The sequence below is a fragment of the Malaclemys terrapin genome, chromosome 2 (genome assembly GCF_027887155.1).
Source record: "Malaclemys terrapin pileata isolate rMalTer1 chromosome 2, rMalTer1.hap1, whole genome shotgun sequence".
Classification (NCBI taxonomy): Eukaryota; Metazoa; Chordata; order Testudines; family Emydidae; genus Malaclemys; species Malaclemys terrapin.
The window spans coordinates 126,387,940-126,414,727 of NC_071506.1; the positions used below are offsets into that span (position 1 = coordinate 126,387,940).

The window sequence follows — 26,788 nt, forward strand, 5'->3', positions numbered from 1 at the left end:
CAGTCACATTTGGAACAGATCCCTTCTGCGTGTTCAAGATTGCTTTAGATTTGGCAGCATCTGTTAAAAAATGCAACTAAAATAGGTAACCTGTTTTTTTTAAACATGCTTGGTGCTGGTTTTCAGGGACAAAACTGAATCCCATGGAGCAGTAAAGATTCAGGAAGAATGAATCAGTGATGTGTGGTTTTTATTTTTCACTAGTTGAGGGACTTGGCACAATGAAAAGGATATTGGACTAACTCAAACTTTATTACATACTTGTATAGTGAGAAATATTTCTCCTTTAAAATTTTATTTAACATTCAAATAGAGCAAACTAAAAGTTTACATATTTCAGATAGTTCGTTCCCATACAAGAAACAAGTATTAGGTAAGTACAGACATTACACTTGAGAAAAAGTGCAACCTAGCATGGTTAGCCAAATCTGTAAATTCAGTACTTTTTCATAAATGTCAGGAAAAGGCATTCAGCCAAGATTACTTGTAGACACACACTGTCTACTATTCAGCAAGGAGTTTGATTTCCAGAAAGGGAAAGGTAGCACAGCAGGTGGATTCAGCAGCTGGATGGGAGTGGTGGAAGATGACAAAGTATCTTCAGTTGCTGCTGTATAGGGTAAGGCATTTCTCATCAATTTCTTACCCAGATGCTGTATGTTTGTGAGGGGAGAAACAGCAATGAGTGATCAAAATTTGTGTCTTAACATTAGGCTGCCAGCTTTCCTTAAAAATAGGAATACATGTCAGTGTAACCACTAGATGGCAGTATAAATAGAAGGCAAGGGATTTCATTTTCATGTGCAGTAACCTGTCAGGCTTAAATTCCTCATGTAAAAAATGTTATCTGGCTTGAGCTGTGCCTGAAGTGATTTTTACATCTGGGTTTGTTCTGGGTTATTTCTGTCTTCCCCTTCAAGCTGCAACCAGCTCCAATCCAGAGACTAAAAATGAAGCAGAAACACTAATTAGAGTTTAGATACAATCTCCCCAACCCAAAGCAAAGCTACTGGATTTTCTTAGAGGAAAATACTATAAGCACATCTTTGGCATTTAAACTTTATGCCAAAAAAAAAAAATAGGCAATACTTAAGGGGAAAAACTTACAGGAGAAGGGATGTACATTTTTTCTGGGTTTACTTAAACACTAGAAGTTTCTTGTAATATTTATTTCAGTAACCCCATTTTGTATAGGGAATGAGGTCTCTTTCTGCCATTTTAATTATTAGTGTATGCAGAGTGTTAGAAATCTATTCAAAACTTCTTACAGCCCTTTGGCTTCCACAATATTACTTGGCCAGCACTCCTCCCAAAAGTATGCTTATGGTTTAAAGTGATAGAAGTTACCATAAAGCTCTGGTCCTGATCCTTCATTGTGTCATGCATCACACTTTCTAACTGGCTGCAGAGATTCTGAGATTCCATCAGTAGTCCCTCACTGAAAAGAAAAGTTGCACAAATGATTACATCTATTGAAACTGGAAGTCTCCCCTGTTAGAGGTACAGCCTCACATGCAGGTACTTGTACAGCAGGGGTATGTACTCAGGCTAGCAAGCCTAAACTGATAGCAAATGTTATTTTACCAATCTGTTGTTGCTGCCACTTACATCAACTAAAAGTGTTATTGCAGTCCATGGTACCTTAAGATTTACTGATAAAGTGAGCTAGAAAATGCATTCAAGATGGCATCAAGCTTGTATCCCTGTTCACTCATGGAAATTGTATAAGAGTCCAGCAATCAAAGACTAGAATTTTACATGATGGGCAAAATAAGCCTAGCTCTGACAGACTATTACATTTTTAATTAACCAAGGAGGAATTGGTTCTATTTTACTCCTGTATACCAGCCACAATTACAATTGCTTGTCCCAGTTTTTAGGGCAAATATGCAAATTCCCAGTGCCATTGTGCTCTAAAGTGACATTGCTTCAAGTCCAGCCCTGCCATGTGGTTTCACAGTGAAGTTTTAATACCACATCTCCTTCTTCCTGTTACTGAGACAGAACCCACAGGGGAATTGACTAGACACAAAAAGTGCACATTTACACTGGAGCTGGAAGGTGTAAAATTCCAGTTGTGTTCTCTCTAAGAGCATAGATCCAGCAGCATAAGTAGGATGACCAGACAGCAAGTGTGAAAAATTGGGACACGGGTGGGTAATAGGAGCCCATATAAGAAAAAGACCCCAAAATCAGGACATCTGGTCACCCTCAGCACAAGCCGAAGGATATGTACCTAGTGTTTCAGATAGGATCCTATTCTGGGAAGCTACCAGGCAGTACTCCTGGGGGAATCCTGTGCTACTGCATGTGCACATAATTAACTTTTTGCACAGGAAAAACAGTTGCTGCTGATCTGCCTTTTGCCCACCAGAGGGCACTGTGGTGATAAACCAAGGCAGTAGCACTGAGCCTGCAGAGCTGCCTTTGCAGCAGGCCAGGTCAGACAGGGGTCATAAGGTCTAATGGAGGTGGACAAACTGGGGCAGGGCCTCATGGTGACAGGAGGGGACCTGGGGCCACATGTGCCTGACACTGGGAGAGGCTAAGGGTCAGCAGGGGGAAACTTCCTAACAGTCCATTTCCCCCCCCACCCATACCTAACAACCCTCCAAGTTTACACCCAGGCTCCTTCCCAGCAATTATTTCCCTCTCCCTCAGCTCCTCCATTACCCGACTTCCCCCCCAGCCTTTGCACTACTTTTGGGGGGTGGAGGAAATATGATTCTATATGGTAGTTTAAATGAATTAGAGTTCTGTATTAATATGGCTAATAAGGAATCTATTTGTCAAAAAACATTTCTGAATCTTTGACTGTATTGTTACAGACATACTTGCTGACAGGTATTTTGAAATAAATTAACACAATGTAATCACACCAGTTTCAATTATTTTTGGTATTTTGACAAATAAAATATGCAGAATTTTGCAAATTTAATTTTTTGGCACAGAATTCCCCCAGGAGTAACACTGTGTATATCTCCTCGAGCTGGAACTTACACACCTTTCAACTCTACTGTAGACATGCCCAAAGTAATCTTAAAAATCCTTGTCTGCTAACAGTAATCTTAGGTGTTAGCTGTAACCATCGCTAAACAATGTGTCCATTTAACATATGCATGGATGTAACTCCATCATTCTTCACTTTACCTTTTCTTGATAGATTCTGGTAAATTGTAAGTTACAGCTGGGACCTGCGACAGCAGCTGACCTGGGTTACTAAGCCGTGATGCATTCATACTCTCTGGGCTGCCACTGACAGGACCACGCACCTTACTCTGAAGGGAGAAGGCAGACAGGAAGGCAGATTCAGATTGCTGCCTGCATTTTATTTCTACATAAACTTATTTCCAGGACCAAGTGCTGCCATTTCTCTTAATGGCAAGTAAGGATTTGGGGTTTTCTTTAATACTAAGCTAGGCCCAGATTTTTAAACCAAAATTCAACAGAGGGAGGTAAGGATATCGAGATTTTACCTCGTATTTTTCAGTCAGAAGAAATGTGATCTCAGGTCTCTGTCTATGCAGCATTTTTCTGGGTGCTGCCTTTAGCCCTGTACAGACTTCATACAACCCTCAGTAGCTGGTCACCCCACTAGAGTTGCAGAATATTGACTGCAGTTTTATTTTCTTCCCTCAGAATTCAACAAAATTTATCTTTTATAGTACGTTCTTTATAGCAATTAAAGGACCACACCCACCCCTTAATGTATAAATGCCCTGGAAAAGAACAAAGCAGAGCATAATTGTGTTGAGGGGGGGGAGGGTTTCCCATGTGAAATTTCCAACACTGGTGATGAAATAGCTGCAGGCCACAGCATTTCAAAGAAGGGGTTCTAAAACCAGTGCAGGCTCTTGGATGAACAACTGCAGCTATATTCAGGTCTCTACCATCAAAAGGGGTGGGGGGAGGAGAAGAGGCCCCATTAACTTCTGTTTCACTCACGCAAGCAATTTTCAGCAGGTTCCATAATTCTTTCTGTCGTTTTTCCTGAAGCCTGACAACTGTGTTCTCATCTTCATTCATCAGGTTCATCACTTCCTCCACTCTGGGGAACAATTCCAGTGCATTCTGCTTGCAAATTACTGTCTTACTGTAAAGAACAATAATCAGGTCAGATGAGCAGCTGCACTGTGTCAGTTAGAAGCTCCAACTGTTTAACTCCTAATAATTGGAGAAGAACATGATTCTTAATGTGTGAAGTTGTCTGAATATATCTTACTGAGACTAATACATCTCCTCATTGTACTAAGAGCAATAGAGAAGGCTGCCCAGATGTTCCTTGTCTCTCTTTCATAAAATGGATGTTCTGGGACTCACCTGAGCTGAGCATAAATTAGACGGACTGTCTTTTCAAATGTCTGGATTGCCTGCAGGAGCAGTCGCACTATTTCCTGACTGTCACCACTGGTCCTCTGGTCTAGAGAGATGAAAAAGGATCAGAGTGAGTTCATTAGAGACTATCATTGTTTCTGTAGCACTGTGTCCTAGGCTCTAGCTCTTTGGAAAGAAGCCACTTGGCAGGGGGCTGTAGCCCAGAGATTATACTGGGGGATGGGTCTGTGGCCATAGGGAGGAAGGGCTGGGCGCAAGACCTGCCTACAGCACATGCCTTCAGCAGTAGTTTGGGGAGAAGTGCCCAAAATGGCTTCATCCTGAAGAGGCAGCCAGCTGCTAGGACCAATTGGTCAAGAGATCAAAGCTGGTCTCCGTGCTTTGAATATTCATAGATTCGGGGACTGGAAGGGACCTCAAAAGATCATCAAGTCCAGTCCCCTGCCCTCATGGCAGGACCAAATACTGTCTAGACCATCCCTGATAGACATTCATCTCTTTCCCAGGCAGCCACAATTGGGGTAGGGGTAGCAGTGCTCTTTTGGAACTGGAAAAGAGGAGAGAGATCATTTGTTATTGGAGTGTAGGCCACAGGCCTGGAATGGAGAATTCTCAATACTGTTTAATGCTCTTTCCAGTTAATGGTCACACACAGCAACAAGACAACAGTGGCTACAGGTTCTTTACCTCTTGGCTTCTCCCTCAGTCGCCGGTAAAGTTCTCTGGCTTGTTCTTCCCTACAAAATAAAAGACAAGTGTTTCTCTGGAACCCAAATTGTAATTGGCCCCTTCAAGGACTCTCAAAAACCCTTCGCATACCTGACTATGCAGCTGCCAGGCAGCTGGGCTATGTCAGCAGTCCAGTGCTGGCTTTTTGTTAGGCCCTGCCAACCCAGTCTGTGGTCTGGGCTGATGAATAGGTGCCTCTGATTGCTTGCATTCAGAAAGGAGCCACTGTGCTAGAAATGCAAGCACCACAGGCTAGAGAGGGTTCCAACTTACAAATCCTCCAGGGTGCCCCCTTGCTTCCGCCCTAGTGGGCTTCTCTGCAGGTCCACAATGTCTGCCTGCAGGGCCATCATCCTCTTCACCAGCTGATCCACATCCTCCTCCTGAGAGGAGGAGCTTCAGTTAATAACATTGCTCCCAGACATAGGCCCGCCACAGGGTGAGGGAACTCTGGTTCTAACTGGCCTTAAATGGAACAGGAATTGCTTTCCCTTTTCATCCACAATCCTGCAGTCTTAGACAGGGAAGAAGGGCCTTGTGCAAAGACTGATGGGATATTTCCCTTTGATACCAGTAGATTGATTTGATTTAGTCCTCTCAGACTGGCCCCTTCTAATGACCTTGTTGCTTTGGATACCTTAGCTCAGCTTGTGGTGAAGAGACACTGTTTGTTCACATTCTAAGGTGAACCTGCAGCTAGTGACAAAAAGGGGAACAAAATTTCCTCTCAGCTGTTCCGAAGGACTATTGTAATTCTCACCTCACCCACCAACACCCTTAATCTTACCCCTCAGATATCAGCATCCCAGTCCTCAAATCCAGAGTCTACCTCAACCTGTGACATACTAATGTCAGGAAACAGGATCACTGACTCCCCCTTAGGCAGAAACCTTCTGTCCCCCTGTATTCTGAGGAAAGACGGTATATGGGCAGGTAGGAGGATAGTCACCAAGGAAATCACTTTTCAGTAGGCTTCTGCTCAGAGACACAGCACAGCTACCAGGGTCTAACATTCTGTATTTCAGATGCCATCTCAAGTTAGCCTGTCACTCAGTCCCAGTATTTGGGACAGGTAAGTGAACACACTGAGCAGATGGTAAAGAATCCCCTTTTAGAATTTGGTATTAACACTTCCATTCCTAGAGCCTTTCTGAGCACTGCCAGCCAACCATTTTCCTTTTCAGTTTTAACTTCCGCGTGAGCCACATCCTCTTCTCATTACCCCAGCAACAGCCCCATTGGCAACAGTACAATTGCTTTTGTCTATAATTGGCCCTGTTACAAGTATCTCTCAGTTTAGGCTTTAGGAATCACCTCCTCCATATCTTTCTGTCCTGACCCTTCTCAACACAGAAAGGGCTGCACAGGCCCGTGGACAAGGAAAAACTGATGCAACCTAAAACAAGGGAAGGGCTTGGTTTATCAGGCCAGTTCAGCCCTGGAGCGGAGGATGGAAATGCAGGGTAGCAGCAGAAAGCCGCCTCTTTCAGGCAGGCAATTAAACCTAAATCTAGAAACATACCCGCCCGCAAAGCTCCACAGCCTGCTCCATATCCCTCCAGGCAAACAACAGCTTCTCAGAGGCTGAAAAAAGAAGGAAGAAAAGTCCATTACTCTGCTGCATTGGAGGAAAGGAAGCTACCATCCTGGGATTGGAGGAGCGGAAGGAGGACTCCCCTGCATGTCACAGGGGCTGTACTCACTGATTCCAAACTCTGTCTGCTCACTGTACTTCTCCAGGTCAATCTGGATGCTGGTTTTAAAGAAATCCAGCTTTGCCTTCAGCTGTTGGGACAGGGAGGCCATGGAATTCTTCATCTTGGAGAGATTGCTATTGTAACGCAGCAGATTCATCCTGTGGAGAAAGTGAGAAGGGTCATCTCGGTCCAACCCCATAGGAGTTGCACATAGTGTCTCAACTGATCCCACACACAGCTTTCAGAGTCACTCTCATTCAAGCTTACAGATCCCAGGATTCTCCAGTTGAGCCATGATCAGCCCACATTTTCCTGTGTCACCAAGACAAATGAACAGGGCTAAGTGGAGCTGAGATTGCACAAAAACAACAAGGTTAGAGGCCACAGCTCTTAGCTCTCCATTAATTGCAAATAACTCCACCTTTATCAAGAACTTCCCCCTCCCAGATAGTGCACCACTGTAGGGCAGGTTTCTTTTCCTGTTATCCCCCTCTAGCCAGGAGGCCCAAGTGGAGCCAAATATTCCCAAATGGACCCCACTGTACATGGCTGCTCGCTGCCCCTGCTGAAGCAGGTTACAATCCTCCTTCAGAGTCCGAATCGTGTGCCAGACCTGACCCCACACCTTCCGTAGCTGGAAGAAGGACAGATTCTTCTTTGGATCCTGAACTGGAAACACAGAGAGAGCATATGTTGTTAAAAAAAAGGGACTTACAGGAGCAGTGCTGCAGTGTAGAAGTTAGCACCCAGTCCAAGTCTGAGATAGGGTGCTACCTCTTCTTGAACCTGCACAGCCAAGTCTCTGTACCCATCACATCCCGTATGGGGCACTAGAAAGGCTATTTCACTGCAACTGGCCACAGTTTGAGAGTCTAACTCAACAGGTCATGATTCTTCTCTACCCTCAATTAAATCCCACCCCAGAGATTGAATGCTATGACAATCTGCTTCGCTGCCCACTCCACTCTCAAGAGCAAATGTCCGCCCCCTACAGCTCGCATATACAGCAAGCTCTCTGTGCCGATTCCCCATGGAAATAACCCATGCCCAGGGGAAGTCCTTACGGATGCAGTCAACACTTTCTGGATGAGGCCGCAGGAAGATCTGCCTCTCATAGGCAACTTTACGGTTGTCAAAAAGGAAAAGGAGGTCTGTGTCCGTGGCGTCATTCACCTGCAGAGATGAGACCTATCTCAGTACTCTCAGATACAGTATCCCACAGCAGCCTCCACTGAAATAACCCAGAGCCAGCTGGCTCACCATAGCCCAGGATAGTGTGAGCAGCAGGAAGGAGGGCTGCTCTGCTTCAGTGAAAACAAGAGTGGGGTGGAGGGAGTGTGAGGCTGGGGTAGGTGCTCAGAGTGCAAGTGCCAGCAGGTGCAGGCTTGGCTAGCAGGGTTCAGGTTTCAGCCCCACGCTCACCTTGCTGTCAGCCATACACTGAATAGCCAATTTTTGAGGGTATAGTGCAAGCCCCGCCTCCTGCAAGAGCTCCTGCTCCTGCTCTGGAATACCAGTATCTGACTGAATCCTGGCCTTCACAGTCTGCAAGGTTTCCTCTTCTGTCACAGGGTACATGTGCAGAGTGCCCGTAACCATGTTTAGGACGCGAACCAGCTGCAAGAAAAGAAGTGGGACATGGGAAGAAGCCAGGGCATGGAGGTCATGGCTGAGCAGAGATGCCAGGACTCAGATCAGGGGATGGAGAAGGAAACTAGGAACACCAGGACCAGATGGCCACTTTAGGGCTGCTTGGCAACATCGTGCCAAGATCTTTGACCTGCATCAGACAGAAGGGAGGCCACGTGACACAGAAAACAGGATCAGCAAGTCCTCTTCCCTCCGCCAGAGCGAGAGAGACACAGACACTCAGTGGAATAACAGACAGGAAAAGCCCTGTGAATACTTCTCCTCAGCTGGCCAGGAAGAAGCCAATGTGTCTTGGACTTCGCCCTTCCACATCAACCATTGCTAATTCTCCCTGAATAGTTTTCCAGAGTACTTTTCCTTGATTGTTACCAAGTGACTATCTTTCAGCCTCCAGTAAATCTAGGTCCCCTTGTGGCTTCAAAATAAACAGACTTTAACAAGCTCAGAACTGGTAAGTAAGAAAATCTAAGGGTTAAACAAGTTCACAAGAACTGGCAGTTTCTCAAGGAGACACTATTAAATGCATAACTTCAAATTATTCTGATATGAAAGAAAGATAGGACAAATATTAAGAGGTCAATATGGCTCCATCAGGAGGATTACAATAAAAAAGTGGACGCATGGACAAATTGCTAATGAGGAATACAAAAGAATAACAAGCATGTAGGAACAAAATCAGAGTTATATACCTAGCTACTAACTGATGACAAGAAGGCTGAGGAATTTAATGCCTGTTTTACTTCAGTCTTGTGGTTAAACAGTGACCACATACTCAAACACACTTATTAACATCAAGGAAGCAGGGACAGACACCAAAAATAGGGAAAGACAGGTTAAAGAAAATTTAGATAAATTAGATGTACTCAAGTGGGCAGGGCCTGATGAAATTCATCCTGCGGTACTTAAGGAATTAACTGAAGCAATCTTGGAACCATTAGCATTATCTTTGAGATTGGACAAGGGAAACATACTACCTGTCTTTAAAAAGGGGAACAAAGAGGACCTGGGGAATTACAGACCTATCAGTCTAATTTTGATACTTGGAAAGATACTGGAACGAATTATTAAATGATCAACTTCTAAGCATGCAGATGATAATAGGGTTATAAGGAATATCCAGCATGGATTGTCAAGAACAAATCATGACAAACCAAGCTGATTTCCTTCTTTGACAGAATTACTAGCTTGGGGGGAATAGGGGGGGGAGAGCAGCAGCAGACATGATAGATCTTGATTTTAGTAACATTTTTGACATAGTTCCACATGAGGGTCTCATAAGCAAACCAGGGAAATGTAGTATAGATGAAGTCACTGTAAGGTTGGTACACAACTTGTTGAAAGACTGTATTCAAAAGTAGTTATCAATAGTTTGCTGTCAAACTGGGAGGTCATATCTAGTGGGTTCACACTGCAGAGGTCAATCCTGGGTCCAGTACTGTTGTTCAATATTTTACTTGGATACTGGAGTGGAGATTAGGCTTACAAAATTTGTGGATGACACCAAGACGGAAGGGGTTACAAGCATTTTCAAGGACAGAATTCGAATTCAAAATGACCTTGACAAATCAGAGAATTAGTCTGAAATCAACAAGATGAAATTAAATAGAGGTAAGTTCAAAAGAAAAATAATGAAATGCACAACTACAGAATGGGAAACAACTGGTTAGGTAGTAATACTACTGAAGACAAGCTGGAAATTATAGTAGATCACAAATTACATATGAATCAACAATGTGATGCAGTTACAAAAAAGGCTAATGTCATTCTGGACTGTATTAACAGGAATGTCACGGTAACTGTCCTGGTCTACTTGGCAACAATGAGGCCTCAGCCGGAGTGCTGTGTCCAATTCTGGGTACCACACTTTAGAAAAAAATGTGGACAAACTGGAGAAAATCCAGGAGAATAACAAAAATGAAAAATGGTTTAGAAAACCTGATCTATGTGGAGAGGTTAAAAAACTGGGTATGTTTAATCGTGAGAAAAGAAGACAGGGGAAACTTGATAATCTTCAAATATGTTAAAGGCTGTTCTAAAGAGGATGTTGATCAATTATTCTCCATATCCACTGAAGGTAGAACAAGTAATAATGTTATAATCTGCAGGAAGGGGAGACTGAAGTTGGATATTAGGAAAATACGTTCCAACTCTCAGGGTAGTTAAGCTTTGGAACAGGCTTCCAAGAGATGTGGTGGAATCCCCATCATTGGAAGTTTTTAGGAACAGGTTGGACAAACACCTGTCTGGAATGGTCTAGGTTTACTTGGTCCTACCTCAGCACCAAGGGTTAGACTTGACTTCTTCAAGTCTCTTCCAGTCCTACTTTTCGGAAGTTAGCAGAGGGACCAAACTCTGTCATTCTGCAGCCCCAGAGAGCCTAAATAAACCATCCACACACTCTCACCACAACATAGACCAATTCAGTACTGAAGGAGCTTCCCAACATGGGGCCCGTCCACTTTTGTGCCACAACTTTGTCTACTTGACAGCTCTGCAACTCTACTCCCTGCGGATCAGCTCTGCATTTGGGGAGAACAATACTGACCTCCTTTGAAAGTGCTTTGAGATCTACTGATGTAAGAGTTCAGTATGATTACTGTTATTTAGTACCAGGCTGTAACAAAAACTCACTCTTGTGGATATACTTGCTCAGACCAGCCCTCAGCAGGGCTTTTCCTTCTTACAAAGCAGCCTCTCCCATCTTAATGGGGTTTCCACACATCCTTCCTCAGGCTTCTCTCATAGGCTAACATAAGCCACGCTCTCTGGACACTGGTCTGTCCATGAAAATCCAGTCCCAAGACTCACCTTTAGGTTCAGTATATCATCCAATGCCTTGAAACAGCCATTGGGTCCATAAACAGGGTCTGTCCCTCTCTGCCGCGGGTGCCACATTAACATGAGCTGCAGCCATTTCTCCAGCCGCCCAGCCAAAATGCTATGAGGCAGAAACAAGAAGAACCAGAGAACAAAGACGTGTTTCAGTTGGCCATACCAGTTTGCATCTACAAAAAGAGATCCAAAGCTCAGACCTCCCCCCCAATCTCTTAACTAGAGAACAGAGAAAGGAGCATGGAATCTTCTACAGCAAGCTAACAGGAGCCTCCTGTTTTCATCTACAGAAACTTCAGCCAGATGAGACCATGTGCATTGGGTACTGAACTTTTCAACAGATCAGCAGGTCATAGAAACAAAACAGATCCCTTCTTATTCCCAGGAGGACATATCCAGCTTATCCCCATGGGGTGCATTTGGGTCTCACCTGTTTAGATTATTGGGATATGGTAAACTGCTAGAAAATTTCACTTCTCCAGCCAAGTCTTCATAGACAACAATATCCAACTCGCTCTTCTGTCGCACTTTTGTGTGCCTAAAGAGTTCAAGCAGGTACAGTGACAAAGTAAAGAAAGTTCTGCGATCCCTCTGCATGACGACAACTGCACCTCACCCTTTCCAGGACACACATTAGCCTCTAGCCAATTTCACAACACACAGAGGCTGCTGAAAACACAGACACACAGCTAACAAAATCAGTCCCAAATATCTTATTCAGACATTTGCAACTCCCCTGCAAAACATCCCAACTTGTATTTAAACCTGACAGCAGATATGCTGATGCTGCTCCAGGTTAATTCTATTTGCCCAAAGATTGTCAATCTCACTGGCCCCATAGATAACGTAGGTCTGTCCAAAAGAGATTTACCAGGGAAGACTGAGCCTAGCAGCCAACTCAACACTCAAGTGAAAGGATCAGCTCTCCCACCCCAATGTGAAGGGTGAGATACTAATTCTGCCAACCCCAGGAACCACCCAAGCTGCATGACAGTCAAGTGTTTGAAGCCAGGAAAGCTCTTACAATGCCTAAATTCAAATCCCTAGTAGGCCATGAAACAAATAATGATTAACCCTAAAATTGATAACCCCTTCCATCAAACACCATGAAAACAGGACAGTAGTTTGGATGCCAAAGAGAGTTCCTCCTCCTTCTCTGGGCCCATCTTACTCACCATTGCACAGGCTGCCAGTTGGGCAAAAATGGTCTGAAACCTGTTATGCATTCAAATGCCAGTGTGCCAAAGCTCCAGTAATCCACCGTCACTGTGTACTTCTGCTGTTCCAGCAGCTCTGGAGCCTGGGTCAGCCAACACAGGTTAAAGATTAAGCCACTTTTCTCTCAGACCTCAACTGCACCTGCCTCCTTAGATGTTCATTACTGTTTGCACATCACTTTGGAAAGCTCATGCTAAGTGTTTTAACACTCAGGAACCTTATTGGCCTCTTTGACCAGTCCTAGGGGTTAATGAAACTCACACCCTCTATGCAGCAGAAAGTTAGCAATGTAATGTGAAAACCCAAATGTTGGCAAAGAGAACAATACAGCCTGTTCTTTTGCTTCAGCATGTGTATCCCAAACACATCCATACCTGCATGGTCGGGACTCCTCTCCCACCCCACAGCCAGATTACAGTGCCTGCTCCCTCCTGCTGCTCTTCCCCACAGACCTTGCTGGTCACAGCAACACTACAAGCTAAATCCACTCCTTACCAGGTACTGCAGCGTCCCAACGAAGGAAGTGCACAGACTGCCCTGATCCAGCTCCTTAGCATACCCCAGGTCAATGATCTTGTGTATTAACTGAAAGAGACAGATGGCAGGCAGTAAGAGGACTGAAAACACATTCTGCAATGAGGGCATGCACTTCTACAGAGAGAACAGATGATTTCAGTACTCAGAAGCGCTGGGAGAAGGGCAGGAAGCATCAAGGCAGTGTTGTGCTCTTGCATGATCATGAGAACAAAGCCGCAGATAAAGCAGCTCCCCAGGGTCATTATGAGCTTGAAATGCAAGGAACATGAGATGTTATTGCTGACTTACAATAGAGCCCAGTCTGAATGGAGGGACTTTCCTAGGAGAGCTGGATCACTCTGGTCTTTGAATAGAAGTTTATTTTTATTTCCTGAGGAGATGTTCACTGCTCCCTTGAGGAGAAGCAAGAAAGATGGCCAGATCTTTGCCTCTTCTGGCACAACGCTGCCATAGCCATCAAGTGGGGGGAAGCCTCACATGGGTAGAGCCATTATAAGAACTCCTGTGCTGCACCCCTGCTACCCTTATGTAGAGGGTGTGACCTGGGAAAAGTGGGCATGGCCATAACTTTCCCTAGTTACTCTGGTGTATGTCGTGGTCCAACCTGGCCCTAGGATCAGGGAAGCATAGAGATGGCTTAATGGTTCCTTGGAACCACCACATGAGATGTCGTGTGCCACCCCATGGTGCCCTGACTGGGAAAGGGCAGTCCAAATAGTCATGCTTAGACTGGCAGTCTGCAGCAGTACAGTACAAAGCCCAGCCACCATTTCATCACACAGCGAGGACTAGGCACAGAGTGTTTAAACTAAAGCCTCGTGGGAATTGCTTCTGCATATCAGCGAAGCATCAGATAGGCAGAGATATCTGGTGGTCTGAGCTCAGTCTGTAAGCCAGGAACCACACACCCCCAGCCAATTTCCAAACAAATCTGACACCTATTACCGCTTTGGCAAAGTCACTTCCTCTCTGCCTCGCTTCCCAGTCTGTAAAGGGTGGGGGTGGGGTGGGGAGAAAGAGAAGGATACAACTCATAGTACTTGGATGTTCAGATAAATCATCAAATTAGCAGTTTGTATAAATACCAAGAATTACAAGATGAAACCACCACCACCTCTCAGATCATGTTCAGACACCCTCATTGGGCTAGTCATTTTAGCTTGCGAGATCTCAGAGAGGGATCATGTTTTCATCTTCAGCTCCTAGTCATTCACTCTCTCTCTCACTCACACACACACTTTCATGCTCCCGCCCTTACACTCCACTCGCTGTATATATGGCCAAAGTCACCCGGCTCCTGCTCACCCTTTGTTCTCCTTGCTGTAGGACAATGTTCTCAGGTTTCAGGTCTCTGTGGATGATCCTGTTCTCATGAAGGTACCTGAGAGCAGAGGCTGAGACAGAGAGAGGCAGCTGTTACTCAGCACAACTAACACCTCCCAGCATTACTCCAGAGGGCCTAAGCCTGAAGGTTCTAAAAAGCAAACACAGCTAAGAGGAGAGAGGAGATTACAGTGAGGGAGGACAGGGTAGGGGATGCAGTACAATGAGAAGGTTTGGCCTGGAAGCCACTTGCAATATGCTGTACCCTGAAGTAGCAAGGACAGGGGCTGGGTACAGCTGCTCTAGGACATGGAAGCAGAGCTTGTTGTTGGCAGCTGCTCTCTTTGCATACATGAAAGTTCCATCACATCCATGGGAAATCCTCATTGACCTATCCCAATGTAGTTCCCCCTGGCATCCCCCCAGGAGACAAGTACCTAGGGGAGCTGCAGCAGGGAGGAAATAAGGCTCCAGGTGGGAGAGGGGCTGTAAGGGCCCAAGCCCACCTTAGAGAGAGGAAGTGCTATGCTCAGCATTTCCGAGCCTCATCTGTCCTAACATCAGTGATGACCCAGTACCCACTGTGCCAGGCCAGGTCTGCGTTGCCCTCAGTCCTTTGGCTGGCTGCAGCCCTCCCCACCAGGGAATACTTCGACCACATCCAGCTGGTATAGCCATCTCTGCAGCGTCCAGGCTCACACCTAAGGCAGAGAGCATGCCCGGAGACAGAGTCATGGCTGGAAGGCTGATACACTCCAGCTATGCTGAGCCAACACGATCATCCCAGGATATGGGGAGACACAAAGAGGTAGATCAGAGCCACTTCCCCACTTTGTGTGTCAAGAGAAACTCAGGCTGAATGGAGAATTGGGACCAAAGTCTGCATTTTTCAAGTTCAGCCAAGCCAATCCCTGAGCAAAACCCTGCAGCCGTTAGGTGGGGACACGGCTCACTCAGGCTGTTTGTAAGGAAGAGGCTAGCAGCATTTCCATAGCCTGCAGCTGCACTTTCCAGCACTAACTCAAAGGGACTCACTTCCCACTCCCTCTACATCCCTCATGAGGCAACACGTCACAGAGCGCAGAAAAGAACCCAGTGCCCCCAGACTCCCCTACAACCATCAGTCTGTCTAGCCTTACTTCAGGGAGACATCAACAATCACCCTACTCCAGGGGTGACTTTAACCCTTAGGATGCTGCCTAATCCCCAGCATGGCCAGATCCCAGGGTTTCAGATGGGCCATTAGGAGGTACTACTGAGAAGAAGGGAACATTTCTAGCTAACCAGGGTCAGGACCTTGTATCATTAGACCTGGGGTTGCTCCCTCCATTACCTGTCCTCTCAGCATGACACCCCCTGCCTCTGTTACCAGTCCTCAGCCTCTCCTGGGCCAAGAATGAGCACAGGGGAGGCAAACAGAAGCTGTCACTGGGCCAGAGGTGTTCAGAGTGAGGGGCAGGAGGAGGAGATTCTGTTCAGCTTTTGTGCCTCCAAGAAGAGCAGTTTGCTTCTCCTCTTGCTCATTCCCCAGGCCCACACCAGCCCAACAGGCACTTCTTAAACTCCTTCCTCCGAAATACACTGCATCTGCCAAGACCTACATAAGAGCCACAAACAGGCCACATGGATGGGGGCCTGGCTGCCCTGGAGAGGGTTCCTTCCCATGCTTCACCACAACAGCAGACTCTTTGAGGTGCACCTGTCCACAATCTCTAAATACTCATGCTTGGGGACTGGAGGCTGGCTGTGCTGGGGGCATCACCTCATTACCATAGGTCACTTCGGGTGATATACGTTCGAGGAAAGGGGGCCTGTTCATAGCAAACAGTCCACAACAAGCGCTATAATGCTGTTGTGCGTTCCCATCAGTCTCAGATGCTATGGTGATAATGTAAGTCAATGAGGAGCCCACCCCAGCCCTGAGAATGGGCTGCAGCTGGGAATCCCTATGAGGAACACAAGCTGGAACTCGCTCATTCTGCCTAGCACCTCCCAGGAAATCCCTTGAGCACGTTTCTCGCTGGGAAAGGAAACACACTACTTTCCACATCCCAATGTCAGAGACGAGTCAGAGGCCACTTCCCTTCTGGGGAGGCTTGCAGAGCAAGGCAGGAAGGAGAATACTATTAGATACCTATCTAAAGGGGAGGCATCCAGCGTCACAAACCTACTTCACGTGGAACTAAAATGGCTCCCTTCCCAGACTGGGACAGCAGCAGGCCCTGCTGCCACAAAGCAGCAGTAGGCAGACCCAAAACGAAAGAATTTGAAGAGCAACTAGCAAAAGACACTAACAGCAAATTCTTTTGCAAGTACATCAGAAGCAGGAAGCTTGCCAAACAGTCAGTGGGCCACTAGATGATCAAGGTACTAAAGGAGCACTCAAGGAAGACAAGGCCATTGCGGAGAAGCTAAATGCATTCAGTCTTCACTGCAGAGGATGTAACGGAGATTCCCACCAGGGAGATTCCCACACCTGAGCCATTCTTTTTAAGCAACATATCTCAGGAACTGTCCCAGACTGAGGTGTCAATAGAGAAGGTTTTGGAACAAACTGATAAGTTAAGCAGTAATAAATGACCAGGACCAGATGGTATTTACCCAACAGTTCTGAAGGAACTCAAATACGAAATTGCAGAACTACTAACTGTGGTATGTAACCTATTGCTTTAATCAGCCTCCATATCAGATGACTGGCAGATAGTTAATGAAATGACAACTTTTAAAAAAGGCTCCAGAGGTGATCCCGGCAATTACAGGCTGATATGCCTAACTTCAGTACCACGCAAACTGGTTGAAACTAGTAAAGAACAGAATTATCAGACACATAGATGAACAAGATTTGTTGAGAAGAGTCAACATGGCTTTTGTAAATGGAAATCATTTCTCACCAATCTATTACAATTCTTTGAGGGTGTCAATAAACATGTGGACAAGGGTGATTCAGTGAATATAGCGTACTTTGACTTTCAGAAAGCCTTTGATATGGTCCTTCAAGGCTCTAAGCAAAGTAAGCAGTCATGGGATAAGAAAGAATCAGGAACTGGTTATAAGACAGAAACCAAAGAGTAGGAATAAATGGTCAGTTTTCACAGTGGAGAGAGGTAGATAGTGCTGACCACCAAGGATCTGTACTGAGACCGGTGCTGTTCAACATACTCAACTGATCTGGAAAAAGGGGTAAAAACTGTGAGGTGGCAAAGTTTGCAGACAATACAAAATTACTCAAGATAGTTAAGTCCAAAGCTGACTGCGAAGAGTTACAAAGGAATCTCACAAAACTAGATGGCTCAACAATAAAATAGCAGATGAAATTCGGTGATCAATGCAAAGTAATGTACAGTGGAAGACATAATCCCAGCTATACATACAAAATAATGGGGTCTAAATTAGCTGTTACCACTCAAGAAAGAGATCTTGAAGTCATCATGGATAGTTCTCTGATAACATCTGCTCAATGTGCAACAGCAATCAAAATAGCTAACAGAATTAGGAAAGGGCTAGATGATAATAAAACAGTAAATATAATACCATTATATAAAATCCCTCTTATGCCCATACCTTGAAAACTTCATATAGTTCTGGTCGCCCCATTTCAAAAAAGATATATTAGAATTGGAAAAAGTACAGAGAATAGCAAGAAGATTGATTAAGGGTATGGAACAGCTTCCATGTGAGGAGAGATTAAGAAGACTGGGACGGTTCAGCTTGGCAAAAAGTTGACTAGTTGACTAATAGGGGATCTGATAGAGGTGTATAAAAACCACAAATGGTATGGAGTAAGTGACTAAGGAAGCGTTATTTACCTGTTCACATAACACATGAACCAGGGATCACCCAATGAAATTAATATTCAGCAGGTTTAAAACAAACATAGGGAAGTACTTCTTCACACAATGCAGCCAACCTGTAGAATTCATTGCTAGGGGATGTTGTGAAGGCCAAAACTATAGGTTCAAAAGAGAGTTAGATACATTCATGGAGGATAGCTCCATCAATGGCTATTAGCCAAGATGGTCAGGGATGCTACCCCCTGCTCTGGGTGTCTGATTGCTAAACCTCTGATTGCTAGCCACCAGGTCTGGATGACAGGGGATGGATAACCGCCCTGTTCTGTTCGCTCCCTCTGAAGCATCTGGCACCAGCCACTGTTGGAAAACAGAATACTAGGCTAGATGGACCCAGTTTGGCCATTGTTATGTTCACTTACCGATATCAGAGAGCAGGATGAGAATGGCTCCCTCCCGTAAGCCACAGCAGTTCTCAAACTGGTTCAAGTACTGCAGAGGATCAAAACAGAGTGTAAACTAATCTCCTCTGTGCCCCAGTCCTGGGTTTGGCCCCAATCCTGCAAATGCTTATGGATGTGAGTAGCTATGCAGAACTCAATAGCATTACTCACATGTGTAAGTGTCTGCAGGATCAAGTCCTTAAATAGTAAAACTACAACTTCAAACACCATTTCCCTCTCCACAGATAGGAAAATTGCCATCATCTTCTCCAGCAGCTCTTCCAGGAGGAAGAAACCCCTTCACAGCTCCTCCCCCGTGTCCCGCAGCAGTTGGCTCAGCCAGCCAAGCACCAGTCTCCCTAATTGCAGCCATGTGCTTTGGGCACTATCTGCATTTGGTCTTTAAGCAAAAGTTAGAAAAACAACATCAAGACCAAAAAGAACAAGTTCTTTTTCCTGCTGACAGCTGGGAGCTTATCATTTCTGAGCAGAGGTCCACCCACTGTCCTGGTCTGGGATGTTCTGGGCCATACTCACATCCTGTTCTCCATCTCTTACACATCCCTTGCTCTCTACGTGTGCATCCCACAGACACACATTTGCTCACTGCCCCCAACAGAAATGGAAAGTTTCTAATAAAAATCCAGAAAGAGGATGTAAAAATGCATCCAGGATCAACCCTGCCCCTTGCTCAGAGGAGGCACAAGCAGGCACAGCCCCAGATCAGGAGGATTAGGTGGCAACAGTATGTGGAAGCAGCTGGGGAAATCCCACTGAATCACCCACAGTTGAGCCTCTTCAGAAAAAAACCTACACTTCCCCCAGTAGTCCCTGCCCTCCCAGGATCATCAGTCCAATGCCTCACCTTGCGAAGGTCTCCACCCTGGCAGTATTCCATGGCCAACAGAGGCAAGTCAGTGGGGGCAAGGTTCTGCATCCCTTCAGGGACTTCGCGGGCAGCCACCACATTGGGATGATTCAGTCTGAGGAAAGGAAATGAGGGAAGCATGAGATCACTGGAACCAATTCATCTCAGCCTCCTCCCAGCAATAACGGAAAGGGCCAGCATCCTGAAAAGTGGTCATCCAAATGAGAGCTTTACAATCTCACACACAGGTAGGTATTAAGGAAGGTCACAATGGGACTTTAACCCTTCGCACACAGAACTAGTGCACTTCAAAAGCTTCCTTCACCCTGCTCAATCCACTCTCTCCCCCCAGGACAGGCCTTTAGTCCTAACTCGTCTCCCAGTTGTCCGTTTCCTCATTCTCTCTATAAGCATCCAAACTTTGACATGCAGCCTGCTCCTAGCCCCATGAGAAGTCAGGGCTACATTCAGCCCATTGCAGCCTGCACAAAGCGGGCTGATTCAGCAGGGATATAAATGGTGGGGTAAGTTAGCCAGGAAACTGGGTACCTAGCAAAGTCATGTAACTTGCACTGATGGGACTTTCAGTGCATGTGCAGGACACTCACAGAAGACAGCACAGGAACAACAACAAATAGGAAGGTGCAAGAGGAAGCAGCTCCCTAACATGCACTGCCAGGCTCCTGGGGCCAAACACAGCCCCAGCCTCCATGGACCTCAGCACCAGGGGCAGATCTGGATGCAAGTTACAGGACTTAGCCTCAGAAAAGGAGGATGAGTGACATTCTCCCCCAAGAAACGTGACCTGCATTCAGCACACCGCATTCCCATTACTGCTGAACTGGGCTCAGCTGGAAGCTGAAGAGTGTTGTAGGCATCTCCCTGTATGACACACCCTTCTGCATGCACTTCACAAGCATTATAGGCGCACATGCTACATTACAGATGCTCAAATGGAGTCTGAGTAAAGTCCCCTTTGAAAACATGGGCCTGGTTTTGTGAGCCCTATTGTATTTAGATGGAATATATGAGCCCAGAGATGTTAACAAGAGTTTCAGTCTTAAATAAGGTTTGTTGTACAGAGACCTCAGGCTGCTTAGTACCATGGCAAACAAACAATATTAAACACCACTTTAACCTTTTATTGAAAACACAGAAAAGGGAAAACAGTGAATACTTTATATTTCAAATGCTTTAATAAGGCTTTCATAGTAAAATCCCTTGCTCCCTTTCGCTGAGAAGAGTTTCTAGAAGGAAAGATACCCTTGTTTAAGAGTCTCTTCAGTTGTATTAACCATGAAAATAATTGTCCTTTTGGGGAAAGAGAAAGGAGGGGGATAGAAAAGAGAAGAAATAAGATGGGGATGGAAAAGGACACGTGGGGAGGAGGCAGAGGAGAGAAAGGCTCACAGCCCAGGTGGTGTTTGGGTTTCAGCCAAAGCCAGTAGAGATGGCAACGTCCCCTGGGTCCCTCTCTCTGCCCTAGTCTGGTGAGCACCTCTCTCAGAGTCAAGATAACAAAGGACGAGGATCCCAGGAAATGGAGGGGGTAGTAGCTGAGATGGTGCAGTTCCCCCACTGACTTTTTCCCTGAAGTCTTTCTTTAAAGGACCCCAAAAGGAGTGATAGGTGGGATAGCCCACCCTCTCATTACTTTGTCCACCAATTAGATCTAATTGCCAACACACTAACTTCCGTTCACAGATTTTTGATGTCACACAGTCTTGTTTACCAGGCATGCTCTTAACAGAGTTCTTCAATTATATCACTAGGCCTTTTTGTGAGGACTAATTCAACCTGTCTCCTTTTCACACCCTTTTCCATTAACATTATTATAAGTTATTGTGACCTTTTATAAGCTTTCATTCACTTTTTACAGTTGAGCTCACAATTAGGGTAAATGTGTAGGTCCAATTATCACAACAGTGCTCCAAAAACTCTTGTTTCCCCACTGTCTCTGCAGAAGCCGCAGCAAATTACTAAAGCTTATTTCGCATCACTGATGATGCTGATGCACAAACACAGAAGGAAGTAAATAAAAGGCAGTGGCACTGATTCTTACCAAAACAGATCCCCTCTGGGGACGAGTCAATGGAGAAGACATGTCAAGAAATAGACTTCACCTTTGAAGTGCTTGACAGTGGCCATCCCTTCCCTTCCCGCGCTCATGGATTCAGACTCTTCTACACACAGATCTAGGCCCTCAGCTGCTGACCAAGATATCAAGGAGTACGGGATCACACAATGCTCACCTTTTCATTATCTGTATTTCCAGACACCATCTCTCCCGATTTCGGAGACTTAGCTCCTGACGACATTGTTTAATAGCAATCTGTTCCCCTGTTTCCTGCACAGACACGGAGAGGGTTAGGACAAAAACATATTTCCACCAGAGATGTATTGTGAGGATCAACAGAAGATGTAGCAGCCCAAAAAAATGTAAGGCTATTCTTGGGGATCCTCCCAGCTCTTCTTCAAGGCCCCTCCCAGGGACACAGTCATTTAGGGCACCAAATATGCACCAGAACAGAAGACAGCAGCTCATGCCCTCTTCCCCAACTCCTCAAAACCAAAATAGTACCCTGAATTTCAGGTTCATGCTTGCAAGTCTCCACAGTGAGGCTAAATTCTGAACCATGGAAGTTCACCCCTCTTTTCATACAGAACGTGTCCAGAGGCCAGGTTAGCAGAAACAAGAGTCCAGCAAAGCTATCATGCTCACAACTCAAGGAACTGGTTCTCAGATTGGTTGTTTTCCATAAGCCTTAGCTGGCTGTGGGGGTTCAACATCAGAGGAAGCAGCCAGCAGCCATTTGCTTACAAGACACAATGGAACAGTCTAGGCTGCAGGCAGAGGAAGAGATCAGAGAGAGCTGGAAACTGAGCGCTCTCACTCCCTAGGTGTATGAGTGGATGGTGAATGCGATTGGAGCATAAGGGACCAGTAGCCTCTCCCCCATCCCAGAGAAAAGGGAACCCCTACCTTGTTGTGCCACCTGAGGACATTTCCAAATCCCCCTGTCCCAAGCCTTTCCTTCATCTCCCAGGGACCACACGTCTGGATTTGCAGGGGAGGCCGGCTCATTGCGGTGAATGCCTGTGGCTAAAGGACGAGAAGGGGAGAGACAGAGACCCGGTTATTAACTTTCCTGTAAGTGAGTTAGTTACTTTGGCAACACACGAAGAGGGCTGAAGACATCACACCAGGGCCCATCTGCCCGGGGGGAGGGGAGGCTACCGGGGGTCACAGACCCAGGCGCGGGGCAGTTCGGCCTTAGCCCACGGGATAAAGGAGCGGCCCAGGAGTCCGGGTCACCGCTCCGAGGGGAAGAGCGGCCGGGCCCGGCAAGGCCGCCCCCGGCACTGCCCCGCCTGCCCGGAGGGGGGGGGGGTGAGCCGGGCCCCGCGGCGCCCCTCACCTGCCGCGGGACGAGCCTGGCGCTGCCGGGTCTCGGGCCCAGGCTCCGGCGGCCGACCCCGCCCGCGGGACTCAGCAGCAGCCTGGCACCAAGGCCGCAGCAGCGCGCTTCCGCCAGCGCTTCCGGCTCCGACCTCACACGACACGTGGTGCCGCCAGGCGGCGCCCCCTGCCGGCCGCCGGGACGCACGGCAGCGCTGCGCCAGGGCAGGTCGGAGCAGGGATCCCAGCCCGGGCGCAGCCCCCCGTGGGGACAGCCTGGCTGCAGCTCCGCTCCTAGGCGCGGACGCGGTTCCGAACTGCAGGCTGCTGTACTGCCATTGCTCTGGCGTTAAAGGCGGGGGTGTCACCAACGAAGCTGCAAATCCTGAGGGGGAGAATGGAGAAAAAGCTTTCCAGCGACTGGGAGGCTACTAGCTATAGCACTGGCAACAGGATTAAAACCCCAAGTCAATAGGACTACTGATCTACGTAAATGCTTGCCCCAGCGGGGCCTTCATAGGCAAAATGGCAGGGTTTGCAGACACCACTTCAGTTCCAAGGAGTTATTTTTGGCTTTGCTTGATTGAATAACGTTTTCCGTTTCTACTGTAATGGGAGCTGCCGCGTACAAAGATAACAAGGTGAGTGAGGTAGGAGGGAACCCCAAATCAAGTGCAGTGCACCACTCCTTGCACACTCTACCTTGTACTTCATTCAAGCTCTCTGGGCTCTAGCAATTTTTCTGCAGGCATGAGTTCGCCCCTCCCCCAGGAAAGCTGGGACAAGCTATTTAAGTAAATAGAATCATTTTGGTACCACTGGTTTCTCTCAAATGAGAGCTAATGGGACAGTAAAGAATGTCTTACCCAATGGCCAACACACTCCTTGTCACTGCCTTTCCCACACTCTCCCTGCTTCTCATCACAATCTTTCCCTTCCCTGGCTCTTTTCTCCCCCCTCACCTTATCCATCTCTCCCTCCCACCCACTGTGCTCCACAACTCAGAACATTGTGACAACTCACCCAGAGATTGGCAGAGATGCTTTTCAAAAGCCTGGTGAGCTCGGAGAATAGGAAAGACAGGCACCTGAGTCACAGTTTCTCTTCGCTGCAGAGCCAATCATTTGTTTATCTTGTTCACGCCCTGCAGCAAGGAGGAAGGAAGTTCAGCTCTGAAGCACCTATCGTTTTTAAAATTCTCTGAAATTAGGGATTACAGCAGACCTCAGGGATCAAGAGCTTTGTTTTTCCTCACTAGTACCCTCCTAGACAATTGCTAAGATCTGACTCTTGAAAACTGTCATTTCTCATCTGCCACCTAAGATAGGTGAATTCTACACGTAGCCACACAGGTAAACAGGACAGGGGTCTCTGACTGACTGACATACATACACATCTGCCTCAGGCATGTGAAAGGGGATGGCTGGTTATGAAACATCATCAATCCCTTCAGTACTCTGAATCCACCGGGCAATCAGGAAAGGCTTGAGTTATAGTAATGGTAGGTACAATATTCATAGATAATACTCACCTATCTCACAGGGTTGTTGGGAGGGTTAACTAGTTAATATTTGAAAAGTACTTTGGAAATGTGAAGTGCTCCCTCAGATTAATAGATTACTATTGTTAGTTAATGGATTAGAAGGGTCTAGCACTGATAGCTCCAGATATTTAACATTTTGATTATTTGACACAATGGCTCCAGCTGTTATCATTGCCTCAGCAGCATCCATATACTAATGGGATTTTAAAATTGGAGCACAGCAGTAGCCCTACATTATCCAGAATAGGCCAACTAGTGGGAGTACCAAATTCACCAAATGGGTTAGGCTCAACCCTGCCAAGGTCCCATGATTTGAGGTTAGGAGCAGGTCATTAATTGCCCAGAAGAGGGCAGAGTCACAGTGCTATGAATGGGCCATAAACCAGACCAAGCACATTCCAGGAGAGAAGATTTCATCAAGAACCCTACGGAGGCAGGTAGATTAGAGAGGTTGCTGATGGGGGCAATTATGCATATATGGCTGATGTGCTCCAGTGAGAAAGTGCTTTTGTTCAGAGGAGATGAGGTCAGTGAGTTTGATAGAGAAGGGAAGGGAGATATGGAGCAAATGGGCTGCCCAGAGAGAGTGTAGAATTTATGCTTACTTCTCAGGCCTTGGCTACACTTGCAGATGTACAGCGCTGTGAGTTAAACCTGACTTCGTGCAACTGAGTAGGGAGAGTGCTGCAGTCTGTCCACACTGACAGCTGCCTAGCGCACTATTGTGGCCACATTTGCGGCAATTGCAGCGCTGTTGGGAGCAGTGCATTATGGGCAGCTATCCCACAGAGCACCTTTTCCCATTCTGGTGCCGTGGGTTGTAGGAAGGGGCCGTGGGTGTAGGGGATTCTGGGTCCTGTCCCAATGCCCCATCATGCATCGCTTCGCATCCCAGAAATCCCTTTGTTTCCGTCCACCTTTGGCGTCATCTTTCAACGGTTTCTGTGCAGCGCAATCTGTCTGCGGGAAATGGAGTCTGAACTGCTGAGGCGTATGCTGATGAGTCTCGCCAGCACGTCACGTTTGGCTATCGAACTATTCCTTAAGATCCAAAGTGACAGTGAGGGTGAGGATTCTGACAATGCTATCGAGACGCGTAACGCGTACGACACGAAATTGCTTGTGGCATTCACGGACATGCTTAGCACCGTGGAACGCCGCTTTTGGGTTCGGGAAACAAGCACCGAGTGGTGGGATCACATCGTCATGGAAGTCTGGGATGACGAGCAGTGGCTGCAGAACTTTCGGATGAGAAAAGCCACTTTCATGGGACTATGTGAGGAGCTTGACCCCACCCTGTGGCGCAAGGACACGAGATTGAGAGCTGCCCTGCCAGTGGAGAAGCAGGTGGCCATTGCAATCTGGAAGCTGGCAACTCCAGACAGCTACCGGTCAGTCGCAAACCAGTTTGGAGTGGGAAAGTCGACCGTTGAAATTGTGTTGATGCAAGCTTGCAAGACCATTAATCGCATCTTACTCAGAAGAACCGTGACTCTGGGTAACATGCAGGAAATAGTGGATGGCTTTGCACAAATGGGGTTCCCTAACTGTGGAGGGGCAACAGATGGGATGCACATTCCTATTCTGGCACCACCCCACCTAGGATCCGAGTACGTTAATTGGAAGGGGTATTTCTCTATGGTTCTCCAGGTGCTTGTGGATCACCATGGGCGTTTCATTGACATTAACACAGGCTAGCCTGGAAAGGTGCATGACGCACGCATCTTTCTGAACACTTGGCTGTTCAGGAAGACGCAGGCCGGGACTTTTTTCCCAGAGCGGAAGATCACGGTAGGGGAAGTTGAAATGCCCATTGTGATCCTTGGCGATCCCGCTTACCCGTTAATGCCGTGGCTCATGAAACTCTACACAGGGAGCCTTGACAGCAGCAAGGAACGGTTCAACTACAGGCTGAGCCGGTGCCGAATGACCGTGGAGTGTGCCTTTGGCCGTTTAAAGGCCCGCTGGCGATCTCTGTACAGGAAGCTGGACTTGGCCGAAAGCAGCATCCCCGCGGTTATATCCGCGTGCTGTGCCCTCCATAATGTTTGTGAAGGGAGGGGTGAAAGCTTCACTCAGGCATGGACCTCCGAGGTTCAACACCTGCAGGCTGAATTTGCACAGCCAGAGAGCAGGGCTATTACAGGGGCCCAGCGCGGGGCTGCAAGGATTAGGGATGCCTTGAGGGAGCAATTTGAGGCTGAAAACCAGCAGCGATATCTGGTGCCCTGCATGGGAGTGAAGTGCAGTAGTTCCAATCTTTAGGAATCAGTGTCTGCTTAGCAGACAAGCAGACTTGCAGTGCCTGTTTATTTCCTGGGCTAAGGAGTCTTTTACTTTATGCAGTAATAAAGAATGTTTTCAAAGCCAAAGAATCCATTTATTGAAAAGAAAAAAGGGGGTGGCGTGGGGAACAGTGCAATCA

General features: G+C 46.7%; 2 protein-coding genes across 3 annotated transcripts; one reads left to right on the forward strand and one right to left on the reverse strand.

Moving 5' to 3' along the window:
* Nucleotides 1–173: 173 nt before the first annotated feature.
* On the reverse strand, nt 174–23,930 carry IKBKB (inhibitor of nuclear factor kappa B kinase subunit beta). Of its 2 annotated transcripts, XM_054020925.1 has the most exons (23): nt 23,844–23,930; nt 22,840–23,205; nt 22,404–22,523; nt 21,673–21,767; nt 19,418–19,535; nt 18,532–18,601; nt 14,304–14,392; nt 12,957–13,046; nt 12,419–12,543; nt 11,674–11,781; nt 11,220–11,349; nt 8,184–8,378; nt 7,826–7,934; nt 7,307–7,430; nt 6,768–6,919; nt 6,587–6,648; nt 5,338–5,447; nt 5,023–5,072; nt 4,321–4,420; nt 3,946–4,093; nt 3,151–3,278; nt 1,348–1,438; nt 174–944 (listed from the first exon to the last, which is right to left on the reverse strand). In XM_054020925.1, the coding sequence occupies exons 3-23, from the start codon at nt 22,503–22,505 to the stop codon at nt 876–878; spliced, it is 2,265 nt and encodes a 754-aa protein (XP_053876900.1). In that variant the 5' UTR covers nt 22,506–22,523; nt 22,840–23,205; nt 23,844–23,930; the 3' UTR covers nt 174–875. The 2 variants fall into 2 exon arrangements, with proteins under 2 accessions (XP_053876900.1, XP_053876899.1); XM_054020924.1 differs by having other exon boundaries at nt 174–1,438.
* Nucleotides 23,378–26,788, forward strand: LOC128833047 (uncharacterized). The gene is made up of 2 exons (XM_054020929.1): nt 23,378–23,461; nt 25,314–26,788. Exon 2 carries the CDS (start codon nt 25,333–25,335, stop codon nt 26,059–26,061), a length of 729 nt encoding a protein of 242 aa, XP_053876904.1. The 5' UTR covers nt 23,378–23,461; nt 25,314–25,332; the 3' UTR covers nt 26,062–26,788.

Bases quoted from the DNA above. Each gene is read 5' to 3' on its own strand.
- LOC128833047 (XM_054020929.1), top strand. From the start codon at position 25,333: ATGGAGTCTGAACTGCTGAGGCGTATGCTGATGAGTCTCGCCAGCACG.
- IKBKB (XM_054020924.1), bottom strand. From the start codon at position 22,505: ATGAGCCGGCCTCCCCTGCAAATCCAGACGTGTGGTCCCTGGGAGATG. The intron at 4,094-4,320 runs GTGAGTCCCAGA...TGTTCTTTACAG, and splicing joins CTAATTTATGCTCAGCTCAG to TAAGACAGTAATTTGCAAGC. The intron at 1,439-3,150 runs GTAAAGTGAAGA...TTTTCTTTTCAG, and splicing joins CCAGAATCTATCAAGAAAAG to TGAGGGACTACTGATGGAAT.